Source organism: Cygnus olor, chromosome 20 (assembly GCF_009769625.2).
Source record: "Cygnus olor isolate bCygOlo1 chromosome 20, bCygOlo1.pri.v2, whole genome shotgun sequence".
In the NCBI taxonomy this organism is placed as follows: domain Eukaryota; kingdom Metazoa; phylum Chordata; class Aves; order Anseriformes; family Anatidae; genus Cygnus; species Cygnus olor.
In genome coordinates, this window is record NC_049188.1 from 5,722,334 (window position 1) to 5,736,854 (window position 14,521).

Sequence of the window (14,521 nt, forward strand, 5' to 3'; positions counted from 1 at the left end):
CCACGAGCTCTGGGGCAGTTCATCTCCTCGCTCCTCTGAACTGCTGTGACAGCATGCAGGAGACTTCAAAGGGATGAAGGCTGGGGAGGGGGGAAGCACCCTGCATCCCCCTGGGGCCCGCAGCACCCATCTCCGCGCCACCAGGGGCTGTTATCAAATTAAAGCACCTCCGCAGACAGCCTGGCGCCGCCACCAGCACAGCTGGCACCTGAATGGGGTGGACCAGGGCCAGCTGTGTCCCCTGGCAGCATCCTTCACCCTGCTATGCCCCAGCCAGGCTGCAGGAAGGGCTGTGTCTGAGCCTCTTCTCTCCCTTTGGGACTTTTCTCCCCTTCCCTCAGGGTGTCTGCACCCCAACTTCTGCCCCGAGCCCAGCAGCACTGGCACGCGCGCAGGGGATGGGTATCCTTGCTCTTAATCTCTCTCTCTATCTCCTAATTAAATATTGATGGCAGTTAAATATTCATGGAACATTTTGGCTCCGAGTTTTTATCTGTCTTCAGGCATACGCGGGGTCTTTGATGTGTTATTTTTCTGGTCACCCGAGGTCCCAGAAGCCTCCAGACTTGTCAACACTCTTTTGAGGATTTTCTCCCCCTTTCCGCGTGTGCCTGATAGAAGCTTTCATTTTGGATCCCCTGCTTCTTTTACCCCCGTATCCCTTTTCATCTCTCTCTCCCCAGGACGGAGCAGCTTTCCCCTGTGCTGAGCATCCCCAGCAGGGCTGCTCCTGTGCTGGTGGGACCCAATGGGATGCGGGGTCAGGACGTATCCCTTCCACCTCCTCCATCCCAAGAAACTCCCGGATGGTTCCCATGGGGTTGGGAGCCCCCTGGGGTCTCCAAAGGACAGGGCCATGAGGCTGTGGGGCTGGCTGGAGCCTCCCATCTTCTCCAGCCCCCCAAAAACCCCAAAGGGTCCCCAGCAGGGCCCGAGGCGGGTGATGGGCAGGAGGAGCGGGCACGGAGCGAGCTGTTCCTTGGGCAGCACTGACATCTTCTGCCAGACCGAGGGAAAACAGCAGCCGAAGCTCGGGGAGATTTCCAGCCCGAGAGCAAGGCTCCCACCAAAGCACGCTTCTCCCCAGCCTTGCACGGGCAGCCCCAAAACTGGAAAATAATTCAAAAAATTAGCACACCAACCCTTGGCTTTAATTTTTCAATGCACGACATGCCTAGCCAAAGGAGCGAAGGGGAGGAAGGTTTTTCCCACCACCTTCCCCCAAAACACTTGCAGAAGCATTTATGGGAAAGCTCCCGGGGGACACAAGAGGACACCGAGGACACGACCCAGCCGAGCTCCCCATCAATGCCGTTCTCTGCTCCCCACCACCACCTCCCTGCATCCCTCCAGTGCTGCCCAGCCTGGGCTCTTGTGCCTGCAGAAAATCCACCCAAAGCAAAAAAACATCGAGATCTTTAAACGGCACCAGCAGTCTTCACCCAGAAGCAATACTGGAGGCACACGGAGATCCCAACAAGTCCCCAGGCTGTTGACTCTTTTTTTTACCCCAGCTCCCAGTGCAGAGCATTTCATGAGCATCTTACTTTATCTTTTGGGGTTTCTCTATTATTATTTTTTTTCCACCAATAAATGCTGCTTCTTGCCTTTCGGGTTGCTGGGAAATGATGCACGTGCAGCCTGCAGGCTCAGAAGTCAGGGTGCAGATAGAGGCAGGGAGTGCCTTGGGTTTCTCTGAGTTTTCAGCTCTTGGTTTTTGAAAGGCCAAGGTTAGGGAGGGGGAAGCTAACACCCACCTCAGGCAGCCCAGCCCTGATCGTTATCTCCAGCAGAGGAGTTTGGTGTGAAATCAGCTTTTCAGCCAGGGCTGCTCGGTGACAGCCAGGATGTTGGGGACCAAAGGACACGGAAATGAGTCACACACCCGTGGGGATGCCCGGGGCGAGCAGGGACTTCAGCCAGGGACAGTTTGGGGAGGAGAGCTCTGGGGGAAGAGCATCCCAAGGGGGGAAGCAGCAAAGACCCTTCCCCAAGCTGTCCAGAGAGAAGCCATCATCCTAGACAAAAGGTTTTTGTCTTTATTTTAGGGGCTTCGGGAACTGCTTTGGGATCCCCGAGCCTGCAACTCACTGCACCCCCCGAGGCCACCCAGCTGCTGCTTTGGGTGGAAAACCTCTCCCTTTGGGGCTGTTTTCCCCACTGTGGGATGAGGGGACCCACACCCCCAGTCCAGCACTGGGAAGGGGGAATGCCCCAGTCCAGCCACCAGCCATTGACCCCAAAATCAAGAGGTGTGCCCAGAACACCAGGGATTTACAGGAATTCAACCCAGCTCCCTTGGCTTTGCCCAGTTTTCAGTTTCCTCAGCTGGGATGTGCCTTCGCTCCTGACGGACTCAGCCATGACTCAGTGAATGAATTCCCCCCCTACAAGGGTGAAGCCATCTGCTCCATCCCATTTCTTTACGATTCCACCTCGCAGCAGCATTTGGGAGCAGGGGATGAGCCCACCCCCGCAGCCTCGGGGCAGCTCCCAGTGCCAGGCTCCGGGTTTCGGAGTGAGCCTCCATAGGGTTTTCCAGCCTCAGACCAAAAAACCCTCCACCACTTTTTGGGGGAGATGATGGCACCTCTCCAGGTTTCCAGCCATGCTCTCTGCAGGGGTGTAGGTTGTGGCGACTAAAAGCCACCTCATCCCAGGGGAAGGTGGACGGGTCTCATGCCAGGCTCAGCAAAACCATCTCCCCCGGTGGCTGGGGAAGTCCCAAGGGTGGCCAGGGACAGCAGGGTCCGTGTCAGCCTTTAGAAAGGAAATCTCACGAGTGGGGTGTGCATTAAGTGCTTATCTCACCATCAGCCCTGGCAAGGTAATGGAAATGCTGATCTGTTCCAACCGCGACAGAGAGGTAAAAGGGAGAGGAATCAATCAAACAAATCCTTCCAGCTTTATGGAAAGCAGCCCCGACCTGGTGAAGTTGCTTTGATTACAGTCATTATTTTGGCTGCCCCGGCGGCAGCAGCCATCCCGTCCCACAGGTGCTGCGCTTAGATCTTCGTCCCCCAGGTTTATCGATCAGCTGGGACGAGTAGCGAGCCGCGGCATCAATAACGCCTGTGGAAACACAGCTGAAAAAGCAGCTGTCACCGCGGAGGAAAGCCGGCCTGCCCCAGCAGCTTTCACTGCTCTGCATCTCTAAAGGATGAATTCTGCTCGGCGCAGGGCTGAGGGAGCACGCCGCGATCTGGCAGGGGGATTGCAGCAGGAGCTCAGCACCATCAGGGATCCCAAACCCCTCTGCAGTCCCCAAATCTGCCTTTCTCTGCGTCCCATAGGACCTCCCAATGAAGGAGAGGGACAAAAGCCCCACGCAGGAGGGAAGGAGAGGCTGCTGGACCCGCTCCGTGGTGCCCACATCCCCCCTCCACGTGGCGGAGGCTGGAGGTCTGCCTCTGTCCCGAGGCCAAGCGACCCCGGAGGCACCAGGAAGGCCGGAAAAAGCCGAGACAGACGGTAAATGGTGACATTGCTGGGGATTAATTGCACGGAGTCACCTAGTGCGTGGGGTGCTCCCATCCTCAGGGCCCGATAGGGGCTGAAAATTCACTGGGCTCCAAAATCGCCCACCCTGGTGCCTGCTATTGGGGCTCGGGGCGGAGGCGGCCGCAGGTGCTGGGAGCATCATCCTTGGACTTCCCCGGCCTGATGCATGGGAGTCCTGAGAAGGGTTTTTTCCCAGTCTAACAACTTTTCCTTGCGTTTCTGTTTCTTGTTCTCATTGCCGGGAAAACACCGTAATTTGGGGGCTGAACATTCCCTGTGTGGAAGCAGCTGGTGCTTGCAAGGATCCAGCCCAGACTTCCCGTGGCCACGTCCAGCACAAGCCACGCTGCCGAGAGCAGGTCATCATTTCAGAGCCACGCCATGCTCTCACCGGGGAAGGAGCCAGGCTTAGTGGGGTTTCAGCCCATCCTTGTAGGGGCTGCAGGGCCAGGAGACCTCAGGCCATGGGGCTAAGAGAGGGGAAAGGACGGATCTGGGAAGGGAAAGTGGAGCCAGGCATCCCTTTTCCTCCACTCCCGGGGGTCAACTCAAGCTGGAAGAAATTAAACTGGTGATGGGAAGGGGCTGCTGCCAGGCAGAGACATGAAACGCCCCCTTCCTTGCACACCGGGGCACCTTGCAGCCCCCTCGCCACACCCCAAATGCATGTGCCCCATCAAGGGAACCTGGGAGCCAAAAACTCAAGACTGGTTCCTTGGGAAACAGCTCTGGAGAAGAGCCACCGGAGGGAGGCAGGAGGGTGGTGTGGTCCTGCCATGGAGGGGCCCGGTTCCCCTGGGGATGGGGGCAGCCTGGACCCACCCCAGTGCCTGCAGCCCGCTGCAGATGTCCCGAGCCACGGGGACATGCGGAGGTGGGTTGCAGCCCACCACCCACCGGCTGTCATCAGCTGGAACAGGAGCCCTGGGATTTTTCCAGGCTGGGGGGGGGGGGAGGGGTCGGACAGCTGGGACAGGCAAAAACCCCCAGGGAGGCCCCAGTCTGGCCTCTGCTGTTTCCCAGCTTGTCACAGCCAAGAACCCCCCAAAAAAACAGCAGGAGCCACGTATGTTCCTTCTGCAGCTGGACAGAGGCTGTTTCCCTACGGCTTTCTGGGATTCTGGCACGGGGGTTGGCCATCGGCCCCCATGCTGGGATGTACAGTGATGGGATGCAGACCTCTGCTCTGCTCCCATGGACACGGGGCTGCTGCTCCCAGCTGTGATGGCCGCAGGGAGCGGATCCGGCTGCCAGCACCCTGCAGAGCTCCTAGACACCGTCCTGCCCTACATGCCCTGCAACCCGCCTGGGAATTGGTGTGCGGAGCCAAATTCGGGCAGCAACCCACCCGTTAGCCCCAATGCTGGAGGCAGTAGCTTGGAAAATCCCAACCCCATTGGGTTCTAGGAGCAGTTTTTCCTCCTTGGGCTGTTCTGGGAGAGGAAGGATATCCCCCACCCTCTGTGCTTTGGGACATGGCCAGGGACCAGGTCCTCCCCCTGTCTACGCAACCGCTGGCCCCATTGGAAGCAGCCCCATAAAAGCAGCCCCATCCCAAGCAGGAGGGAGCACGAAGCAGCCCGCAGCCCTCCTGCAGCCCACCATGGCCAAGGCAGCCGGGGCCTTCTGCGTCCTCCTCCTCCTCGTCGTGCTGTGCTGCCAGAGCCTGGCCCAAAGTGAGCGCAGACATCCGCGGGACTGGGGACAGGGACAGCACAGGGACCCCAGGGAAGAGGGAGGGGGTGCATGGGGGTGGGTTTGCTTCATGCAGGGGGGTTGGAAGGGAGATGGGGGCCTCCAGGCTGAGATGAGCTCTCGCTGTCTCCCCAGGAGCCCCGGCCGTGCCCGACAAGTGCTGCTTCAACTTCCAGACGAGACGAATCAAGAGGGACAACGTCGTCTCCTGCTACGCCACCAGCCCTGAGTGCCCGCACCAGGCAGTGATGTGAGTACCCCCTGCCCCTCGGGTGGCACCAAGGGACACAGGCGTTGCTGCTTCTTTCCTTTTGGTGACCAGACTTGCTCCTCTGCTGCCCAGGTGTGGGATGGGGCATGAGGCGTCTCCGAGCCCCCCCAAAACTGAGCCCTGCAGCCCCGTAGTGCATCCCCACTAAGCCCTCTGCTTCTCTCTGCCCAGCTTCAAGGTGAAGAGCGGCAAGGAGATCTGTGCCCAGGCGGGCAGGGCCTGGGTGAAGAGGTACCAGCAGAGCTTCCCAGTCAGCTCCTTCTCCATCCCCAGCTAGCGTGGCTGTGGGAACCCCGCAGGGCCCTCCAGGGTGACCCCGTCGCAGAGGTGGCCATGGGGACATGAGGGGCAACGTGGCACATCGAGGCTGTCCTTCCCATCGCAGCCCCATGCCCGGCTCCAGGCTGACCAGCAATCACCTCTTTGGGTTTTTTCCATCCCTGGATCCAGAGTCCCACTGGGGCGTCCAAACCCTGGAGCTCTGCACGCAGGCAGCTCTGTACCTCCTGTATCTCTCGCTGTCCCTCACCCTGGGACCAAGGCAGGACGGGGTCTCAGGCGGGGGACAACTGCTTTGCGGGTGGCAGCACTGGCGTTTCGGTGGCACGGCGCTCACCAGGCTTCCTGCAGCATAGGGGTTAAGAGGGAATAGCTTCATCCTTGTTTTTTGTACGGCACGGTGATGGAATTAAAGGGAACTTTATGCATGCAAACAACTGGCTGTGCGAGTGTCTGGGGAGCAGGCAAGGTCCTCCTCTTGGCTTTCTCTGTGTGTGAAAGAACATCTGTGAGCGTTGGACTCGCTAAAGCACTGGGAAGAGATGAAGTCCTGGCCATTCCTGATGTGTCCTGGGGGTGGGAGAAGGGGGGAGAGGGATCCAGGGGGTGCACGGGGTCAAGAAGTGTCCACGTGGGCTTTGGGGAAGCCACCAGCAAAAGGGGCGAGAGGCGGGCACAGCACTGGGTCGGTGCCAACCTGCTAGGAGGGGGCTCCCCGTGCTCCTCCACCAGCTGTCCCCATGGAGACCCCGGCCAAAATTCAACCAGAGCTGCCCCTCGGGGGTGCAGGATCCGGCCCCGGTGCCAGCCCGCACACCAGGGCTGCCACGAGGAGATGCAATGGGCACAGCCACCACCACAGGTGGCACCACGGGTAGCACGGCCACCGCTGTGGGCAGCCAGCACTCGGCCATGGGGTCTCGAGTGGGTTGGTGGGAGCCACTCGCCCCCGTGAAGAACCACAAGAGCAGCATCGCAGCTGGGATGGCTTTTGAAAAGAAGCTCTCCCAGGGCTTCACTGAGCGCAAGCATCATCCTGTGTGGTTTGTCGCGGTGGCAGCAGCCGAACCCAAAATAGATTGCTGGCCCCTGCGCATCACCGGCGGCGCAGAGCTGTGGCTCCTCACCAGAATTTCCAGCCGTCCTCCCAGGCCGTAGGCTGGGTGCGAGGAGGGGATGGAGCAGCACCAGCCAGAGGGAGGAATTTCCATTCACCACTTGCCCTTTATGAACACCGACGAGCGGTTCTTCCACCGGGGAGAGTCCGGGGGTGTCATGGAAATGCTGCCCGGGGGCTTTATAACGCCGAGGTGCAGGCAGGAGAGGCAGGTAGCTCACCATAGCCACAAAACAAGCAAGAGCTACAGGTCGCTGGAGCTGACAAAGCCAGGTTGGACATGAAACTTTTCTCCCTGACCCTGGTCGCCCTGCTGCTCGCTGCTGTCTGGACTGAAAGCTGGGGCATGTCCTGTAAGTACCGACACAGAGCTATTTGGGATCGGGGGCACAGCTTCGGCCCCTGCTCCTGTTGGGGAGTTGGGGTGCTGGAGGTGTCACATTCCTGTTAAATGGAGCCAAAATAGGCTCAGGCAAAGCTTCAGCAGGTGCCGAGGGGTCTGGCCATGCCCCAGGGGAAGGGGCTTGTTCCTAGGGCTTTCCTGATGGGCAGAAACAGGGGGGTCCATCCCCGGGGCAAAGCCACAGAGCTGGGTACACGCCAGGAACCCTTGGAGCAGGGGGAGCAGGAAGGTGCCTGGAGCAGCGACACCCCTGGGGACAGCACCAAGCCCTGCCTGCTCTCAGTCCGCAGCTCCTACACCAAATGTTGCTACAAGAAGATGTTCATCAAGAAGGAAATCCCTGCCTCTTTCATCCGGAGCTACCAGGAGACGTCCCCACACTGCTCCCACAGAGCCGTGATGTGAGTGCCCAGGTCTCCGTCTTCCTCCCCCAGTCTCCCTCCCCCAGCCTTTCTCCCCACCATGCTCCTCGCCCTCGCTTGCCCACCCTCCCTGCAGCTTCACCTGCCATCAGGGATACCCCAAAATGAGTAATCCCCCCCCCCCCGGGTGCTGTGTGAGATGTGCCCCCCCCACACTGCTTTGTTCCGAATGTCCCTGCAACCCCAACCCCCTGTTTCACCAATAAAAATGGGAAGGAAGCCGGGGTTTAAAAGAAATTTAAGATTGCTCAAAGTCAGCAGTTTCAGGGGGGTGCTGGGGCTGGAGGGGGGGTCACCCCATCTAACACCACCCCTCTGCCCCCAGAGTGGAGCTGCTGAAGGGCAAGAAGCTCTGCGTGGACCCCACGGAGCGCTGGTTCCAGCAGTACCTGCAGAGACAGAAGCTGAGCAATGCCTTGGTGTGAAGCTGCCGCCGCCACACGCCCTATTTATTTGTGCCTCGCCGCCACCTGCCCGTGTCCGTCGTGCTTCGTTAACCTATGGGGCCAGCCCCAGCCCCTGCCCCCTTTGTCCCCCCTCTGTTCCTCTCCACACCCGTGTACAGCCCTTGGTGGCCTTAATAAAGAGCCATGTCCTGACCTGGAGTGAGACTTAAATCCTGCTCGAGGAGAGAGGGGTTGGGAGAGGCTGGCATCCCCAAAGGGACTGGGGAACAGCCCAGAAGGTGTCGGTGGGGCTGTGAAACCAGGGGGGTGAAGGTGGAGATGAAGGCTGGCCCCAAAGCCCCCCCCACATTGAGCAGCCTCTGCCCCATTGTGGGTTTAAGGATGGTGAGGATGCCCCGTGGGATGTTAATTTAGGCAGACACAGGAGAAATGCTGGATTTTGAGGATCTGTGGGGGGTTGTTGCTTTCCCCAGAGAGGAGCCGGGAGTTAAACGCTGGTGGCTGCAGAAGGAGGGGGCCTGGGGGCTTGGCACTGTCCCTTAGCCCCAGCTGGGCCCCTGCAGATGGGCACCCCGGGGTGGCCCCACTCCCGCTGGAGCCTGGGAGACACCAGCATCAGGCGGGGACAATCCTTCCCTTCCCACCAGAGCCCCTCCGCCACACCAAGGCGGCAACAGGGACATCGGACGGTCAGCAGGCTGCTGCAAGGACGAAGGAAATGGGACTGGGGGGTGGTGGGCACTGATGTCACCAAAGTCCTTACGCTCCAAGTGATGGAAACCACGGATGCTTTAGAGCAGGTTGAGCACAGGGAGGATGGAGCAGCTTTGATCCACCCGATTCCCATCAGAGCTCCATATGTGGAGCCCTGTGTCCCAGCCTGGCTCTCATCATGGGGCTTTGGGCTCCATTTTGTCCCCAACGAGCACCAAAATGGAATCCGAAAGCAGTGGTCTTGTGGCTGGAGCTTCCCCTTTTGCGGCTTCCTCGCCTTCTCCAGCTCAGCAAAAATCGGGTATCCTGACATAACTTCCTAGGAACGATGCACCCATCAATTTCCATGCCTGCCCAGTGGCCGGAGGATAAAAGACGGCAGCAGGGGCTGAGCATCGTGCAGAGGAGAGCCTTGCAGCCACCTCCAGCCCTGCTTGCCGTCCACTCGGTCCCCGCAGCACCATGAAGGTCTCTGCAGCCGCCCTGGCCGCTCTCCTCCTCCTGGCCCTCTGCTCCCCATCTTGGTGAGTCTGGATGTCACAGTGTTCCCTGGGGCTGGGTGCCCCATCCCTGTAAGGGGCAGGTGGAGAGCCCAGTCCCTCTCCCCATGGATGGGACCCTTGTGGTGGGGTGCGGGTGATTGCCACCAGTGCTGGGGCTCAGCCTCAGGGATGGCATCTCCAGGGGTCTGTCCTTGGGGGATGCGACACGAGGGGGGGACAGGTGATGACAAGTCCCCGGGTGGAGCAGTTGCTGTAGTGTGGGGTCTCACTGGGCTCTGTTTCTTTGCCCCCACAGATGGCGTCCCCACCACCTGCTGCTTCACCTACCAGCACCGCCCTGTCCCGCGTAGCCTCATCGCCTCCGCCTACACCACCAGCAGCAGCTGCAGCCAGCCAGGGGTGATGTGAGTACCCTCCATTCCTGGGGTTTGGGGTGCAATGTCCGGGGCAGAGCCCTGTGCATCGCCAGGAGGGGGGACAGGGGACGGGAGTGTGGCTGGGGACATGCGGGGCGCTGCTGGCAGGACCCAGCTCCGGCCCCCTGCTGCCCTGTCCCAGCACCCAACGCTGGTTTTCTCCCTGCAGCCTGGTCACCAAGAAGGGGAGGGAGATATGTGCAAACCCCCAGGCCCGCTGGGTGAAGGCACACCTGGAGCACTTCCTGAAGAAAAACTGACCCTTCCCTGCTGCCACAGCCCTCACCGCTGCTAACAAAGTCAAAATACAAAGATGATAGAGAAGACATCAAAATGCTCTTCAAGAGTCAGGGGCTCTGATGCCTAAATAAAGTGCTTGGCCTGCAAAACCCTTTGTTTGGCTCTCCTCTCCCTGCTATACCCCCAGGGTTGGAGCTGGGCCCTGTGGGGTGATGCTGGCATCCCGACATGGGGTCCCTGTCCCTCAGGGCCCGCCCCAGCACGCTGGAGGCGCTCAGCCCCTTGTGTTGTGGCTCTGCTCATCCTGACATCACCACCACGTCACCTTCTCTGGGGTTCCTCACTGCTCCATCACAATGCATGGGGCCATGTCACATGCCCGTCACCCCCTACCCACCCCCCCCCAGTGCAGGGCACTGCCACCAGCTCGGCTCCCCTTCTTGTCCCAAAAACTGGGGGGACAAAGAAGGGGACGGTTCCTGACCCCACCGACTTCCCCACGGCCCCATGCAGTGATGGAGCTGAGGCCCCGGCGCCGCAGGCTGCCACAACCCCCCCCAGCTGGCTCCTTCAGTCCCACAGCCCCGCTCAGGGTGCTGGCAGGGCCCCCCCAGGTGCCGTCCCCCCCAAAAAAGAAGCGGCATGTTCCCGAGGAGGAAGGTGAGCTCAGAGCATCCCCATAGGGGATGTGCCTCTCCCCCAGCCCGCCCGCACATGCCGCTGTCACCCCACTGGGCACCCCAGCACAGCACTGGGGGTGACGATGACACCGTCCCCACGGCAGTGTGCAGGCTGTGCCAGCGGGCAGATGGCGACCCCGAGGTCTTTGGGCAGACGTGCCAGCAGGATGGGCTCTGCATCCACGAGAACTGCCTGGTGAGCCCCCAGGGGGCTCAGCCCCCGGCCCCCAACCCCGTGCTAGCAGCTGCCCACCCTGCACACACCCCCGGCTCCCTCTTGCAGTACCACGCCAGCGGGCTGAGCCAGCGAGGGGCTGATGGAGAGGGTTTCTATGGCTTCCTCCTCCCCGACATCCACCAGGAGCTGCAGCGGGTGGCACAGAAGGTGAGGCCGGGGGGACGTGTCCCCACCTCGGTCCCCATGCCCCTTGGCTGGGATGCTCCAGCAGCCAGCTGCAAACAGCCCACCAGAGCCTTGTTTGTCCAAAAAGTCTCATTCCTTCAAAAAATGAGCACTTCGAGAAGGGTTAAGGCTTTATCAGTGGTGTGGTGTCCCCAGCCAGGTGGCCCACCAAAATGTCACTGGGCTCTGCGGGGCATGGGCTTACTGAGCTCACCGGGAGCACTGCGCTGATGGCAGCCACCCTCCTGCTGTCCCCAGATGTGCTGCATCTGCCGGCAGCGGGGCGCCTCGGTCACCTGCCAGGCTCGGAGATGTCCCCGAATCTTCCACTTCCCCTGCGGCATCGAGCGGGGCTGCGTCTCCCAGTTTTTCGGGGAGTTCAAGTGAGTGTGGGTGCCCCATGGGGCTGGAGGAGGGACGAAGCAGGGAGCTGAGCTGCCAGCCCTGTCCCCCAGGTCCTTTTGCTGGCAGCACCGGCCAGCACAGCGGCTGCGAGCGCTGCAGCAGGGCCACAGCCCGTGTGTCATCTGCCTGGAGGCGGTAGCGAGGCGGCCCCGCTACGACACCCTGGTCTGTCCCGCCTGCACCAGCGCCTGGTTCCACCGCCGCTGCATCCAGGTGGGTGGCATCGCCCCCCAGCATCACCCAAACCTGTGTGGGGGCTACATGGGACCCCCCCCCACTGATGCCACCCCTGCCCCAGGGCCAGGCGCTGAGCTCGGCCCTGCACCATTTCCGCTGCCCGCTCTGCCAGGACATGCAGACCTTCCAGGAGGAGATGTTTCGCCTGGGCATCAAAATCCCCGACAGGTCAGCATCCCTCTCCCTGCCTCTGTCTCGCTCCACGAGGTGCCCTGGCCAGTCCCCTCCTGCCTCCCCAGGGTACCCCTCATCCCCCCAGGACTGAGCTGTCCCTGGCTCCTGCAGGGACGCTGCCTGGGAGGAGAACGGGGCTTTCGAGGAGCATTACCAGCGGCACAGCTCCTGCGACGCCAGCCAGTGCCTGTGCCCAGTGGGACGGGAGCAGTCAGAGGACACGGGGTGAGTGGTGGAGGCCCCGTCACCCCAGTGAGGAGATAATGCTTTTGTCTCCTCCTTCAGGCTGGGATGGAGGTTCCCCAGGGTGCTGAGCTCAGCACAGCACAAGGTGCATGCTGGCAGCTCAACCCCGGCTGCTGGGGTGTGAGCAGGATGGACCCCACCAGGGCTGGCACCCCACAGACCTGGGACCCTTGGTGACCATGGGATATCGGTTCCATCGTTCCCCCAGGCCCTGGAGGTTGCTGCTCTGCAGCTCCTGTGGCTCCTGCGGGACCCATCAGCGCTGCTCTGACATCAGGGAGGACACCAGCTCCTGGGAATGCAGCGACTGCGCCGACACATGCACCAGTGAGAGCTGCAGCTGGGGGACAAGGTCCCCATAGACACGTGGCCACCATGGCCACCTGCCCTGGAGAGATGTCCCAGACACGGGACCAGGAGATGGGCACAGGGGTGTGATGGATGGAGCTTGTGCTCATCTCCCTGCCCCTTGTAGCCCCCTCAGTGTCACCTGGAGCAGCCAACCCAGACCCCACAGCCCCAGCGCAGGGACCCTCGTGCAGCACCCCGGCTCCTGGGAGTTCAGGTCTGGAACACGAGGCTGGGATGCTGCAAGGACACCCCGGCACCCAGCTGCTCTCCCAGCCCACAGAAAGCCCCTCGGTCACCTCCCAGCCACTGACCAACAACCCTGGAGGATGTCCCTAATAAAAGGGTGAAACATCACAGGTGGGTTTGCTGATGTGCCTGAGCACTGCAGTGCAGAGCAGCCACAGTGTCCCCAACCCTCCTGTCTGTACTGCTGGTACTGCTGGGGCTGTTTCCCAGTACAGGAACTGGTGTCGGGACCGCAAGACACAATTCCAACATCACCCAGTGGGGATGTGCTGAGGTCAGGGGTTGCTCTGCAGGAGCTGAGCCCCACCAGGGGAGGGCGAAGTGCCATGGGAGGGAGTTCAGAGACAAACAAAGGGTTTTTACAGTCGAAACACTTTAATTAGACATCAGAAATACAGGCTCCTTATTGAAAGGCATAGTGATATATTTTAAATTATTTTTGTATTTTCCCTTTTTATAGCAAAAAAATATACATTTAATTCAATTAATTTAACTTAAATAAGTTAAGTAGAATAAATTTCCCGTTGAAGAAAGACACAGTTCAAGTACTCTGTTGCATCTTGGTGCTGGGGGCTAAGCCCACCAGGGGGCGGTGGCAGCAGGGAAGGGTCAGTTTTTCTTCAGGAAGTGCTCCAGGTGTGCCTTCACCCAGCGGGCCTGGGGGTCAGCGCATATCTCCCTCCCCTTCTTGGTGACCAGGCTGCAGGGAGAAAACCAGCGTTGGGTGCTGGGACAGGGCAGCAGGGGGCCGGAGCTGGGTCCTGCCAGCAGCGCCCCGTATGTCCACGGCCATGTTCCCGTCCCCTGTTCCCCCTCCCGGCAATGCACAGGGCTCTGACACCCCAAACCCCAGGAATGGAGGGTACTCACATCACCCCTGGCTGGCTGCAGCTGCTGCTGGTGGTGTAGGCGGAGGCGATGAGGCTACGCGGGACAGGGCGGTGCTGGTAGGTGAAGCAGCAGGTGGTGGGGACGCCATCTGTGGGGGCAAAGAAACAGAGCCCAGTGAGACCCCACACTACAGCAACTGCTCCACCCTGGGACTTGTCATCACCTGTCCCCCCCTCGTGTCGTATCCCCCAAGGACAGACCCCTGGAGATGCCATCCCTGAGGCTGAGCCCCAGCACTGGTGGCAATCACCCGCACCCCACCACAAGGGTCCCATCCATGGGGAGAGGGACTGGGCTCTCCACCTGCCCCAAAAGCTCCCTTACAGGGATGGGGCACCCAGCCCCAGGGGGACACAGTGACACCCAGACTTACCAAGATGGGCCACAGCTGGGGAGCAGAGGGCCAGGAGGAGGAGAGCGGCCAGGACAACTGCGGAGACCTTCATGGTGCTGCAGGGACCAAGCGGATGGCAAGCAGGGCTGGAGCTGGGGTGGCTGCAGGGATCTCCTCTGCACGATGCTTGGTCCCTGCTGCCACTGCCGTCTTTTATCCTCTGGCCACTGGGCGGGTACATGGTTTCAAGGAAAAAAGATGAGTGCATCATACCAAGGAAATTATGTCAGGATACCTGATTTTTGCTGAGCTGGAGAAGGCGAGGAAGCCACAAAAGGGGAAGCTCCAGCCACAAGACCACTGCTTTCGGATTCCATTTTGGTGCTCGTTGGGGACGAAATGGAGCCCAAAGCTCCATGGCGAGAGCCAGGCTGGGACACAGGGCTCCACATATGGAGCTCTGATGGGAATCCCAAGCAGGCTGCCAGCACACTCCAGTCAGGGATTTGCTTTGCCACAGCCCCAACAGCACCACTGTGTCCAGGGGCAGCAGAGCTGCTCTGCTGAAGGTCACTGAACCCAGCCC

General features: G+C 60.5%; 4 protein-coding genes across 6 annotated transcripts; 3 read left to right on the forward strand and 1 right to left on the reverse strand.

Moving 5' to 3' along the window:
- The first annotated feature begins 5,020 nt into the window (after positions 1-5,020).
- Positions 5,021-6,283, forward strand: LOC121057890 (C-C motif chemokine 3-like). Its single transcript, XM_040532615.1, has 3 exons — positions 5,021-5,177; positions 5,332-5,446; positions 5,639-6,283. Exons 1-3 carry the CDS (start codon positions 5,105-5,107, stop codon positions 5,742-5,744), a joined length of 294 nt encoding a protein of 97 aa, XP_040388549.1. The 5' UTR covers positions 5,021-5,104; the 3' UTR covers positions 5,745-6,283.
- A 562-nt stretch (positions 6,284-6,845) lies between these two features.
- Positions 6,846-8,287, forward strand: LOC121057891 (C-C motif chemokine 3-like). Its single transcript, XM_040532616.1, has 3 exons — positions 6,846-7,216; positions 7,550-7,667; positions 8,014-8,287. The coding sequence occupies exons 1-3, from the start codon at positions 7,144-7,146 to the stop codon at positions 8,111-8,113; spliced, it is 291 nt and encodes a 96-aa protein (XP_040388550.1). The 5' UTR covers positions 6,846-7,143; the 3' UTR covers positions 8,114-8,287.
- A 2,041-nt stretch (positions 8,288-10,328) lies between these two features.
- On the forward strand, positions 10,329-13,070 carry LOC121057888 (PHD finger protein 7-like). 3 transcript variants are annotated; one of them, XM_040532611.1, is made up of 10 exons: positions 10,330-10,628; positions 10,753-10,844; positions 10,932-11,033; positions 11,310-11,434; positions 11,507-11,669; positions 11,755-11,861; positions 11,979-12,092; positions 12,322-12,440; positions 12,589-12,821; positions 12,926-13,070. In XM_040532611.1, exons 1-9 carry the CDS (start codon positions 10,337-10,339, stop codon positions 12,798-12,800), a joined length of 1,326 nt encoding a protein of 441 aa, XP_040388545.1. In that variant the 5' UTR covers positions 10,330-10,336; the 3' UTR covers positions 12,801-12,821; positions 12,926-13,070. The 3 variants fall into 3 exon arrangements, with proteins under 3 accessions (XP_040388546.1, XP_040388545.1, XP_040388544.1); XM_040532612.1 differs by having other exon boundaries at positions 10,329-10,628; positions 11,806-11,861; positions 12,589-13,070; XM_040532610.1 differs by having other exon boundaries at positions 12,589-13,070.
- LOC121057889 (C-C motif chemokine 4-like) lies at positions 13,067-14,135 on the reverse strand. The gene is made up of 3 exons (XM_040532614.1): positions 13,975-14,135; positions 13,581-13,689; positions 13,067-13,410 (listed from the first exon to the last, which is right to left on the reverse strand). The coding sequence occupies exons 1-3, from the start codon at positions 14,045-14,047 to the stop codon at positions 13,320-13,322; spliced, it is 273 nt and encodes a 90-aa protein (XP_040388548.1). The 5' UTR covers positions 14,048-14,135; the 3' UTR covers positions 13,067-13,319.
- Between the last annotated feature and the right edge of the window lie 386 nt (positions 14,136-14,521).

Excerpts from the sequence above, each read along its gene's own strand:
- LOC121057889 (XM_040532614.1), bottom strand. The coding sequence starts at position 14,047 with ATGAAGGTCTCCGCAGTTGTCCTGGCCGCTCTCCTCCTCCTGGCCCTC. Across the intron at positions 13,690-13,974 it reads CCCAGCTGTGGCCCATCTTG|ATGGCGTCCCCACCACCTGC; the intron begins GTAAGTCTGGGT and ends TTGCCCCCACAG. Across the intron at positions 13,411-13,580 it reads TGCAGCCAGCCAGGGGTGAT|CCTGGTCACCAAGAAGGGGA; the intron begins GTGAGTACCCTC and ends TTCTCCCTGCAG.
- LOC121057891 (XM_040532616.1), top strand. The coding sequence starts at position 7,144 with ATGAAACTTTTCTCCCTGACCCTGGTCGCCCTGCTGCTCGCTGCTGTC. Across the intron at positions 7,217-7,549 it reads TGAAAGCTGGGGCATGTCCT|TCCGCAGCTCCTACACCAAA; the intron begins GTAAGTACCGAC and ends GCCTGCTCTCAG. Across the intron at positions 7,668-8,013 it reads TGCTCCCACAGAGCCGTGAT|AGTGGAGCTGCTGAAGGGCA; the intron begins GTGAGTGCCCAG and ends CTCTGCCCCCAG.
- LOC121057888 (XM_040532610.1), top strand. The coding sequence starts at position 10,337 with ATGTCACATGCCCGTCACCCCCTACCCACCCCCCCCCAGTGCAGGGCA. Across the intron at positions 11,435-11,506 it reads CAGTTTTTCGGGGAGTTCAA|GTCCTTTTGCTGGCAGCACC; the intron begins GTGAGTGTGGGT and ends CCTGTCCCCCAG. Across the intron at positions 12,093-12,321 it reads GAGCAGTCAGAGGACACGGG|GCCCTGGAGGTTGCTGCTCT; the intron begins GTGAGTGGTGGA and ends TCGTTCCCCCAG.
- LOC121057890 (XM_040532615.1), top strand. The coding sequence starts at position 5,105 with ATGGCCAAGGCAGCCGGGGCCTTCTGCGTCCTCCTCCTCCTCGTCGTG. Across the intron at positions 5,178-5,331 it reads CTGCCAGAGCCTGGCCCAAA|GAGCCCCGGCCGTGCCCGAC; the intron begins GTGAGCGCAGAC and ends CTGTCTCCCCAG. Across the intron at positions 5,447-5,638 it reads TGCCCGCACCAGGCAGTGAT|CTTCAAGGTGAAGAGCGGCA; the intron begins GTGAGTACCCCC and ends CTCTCTGCCCAG.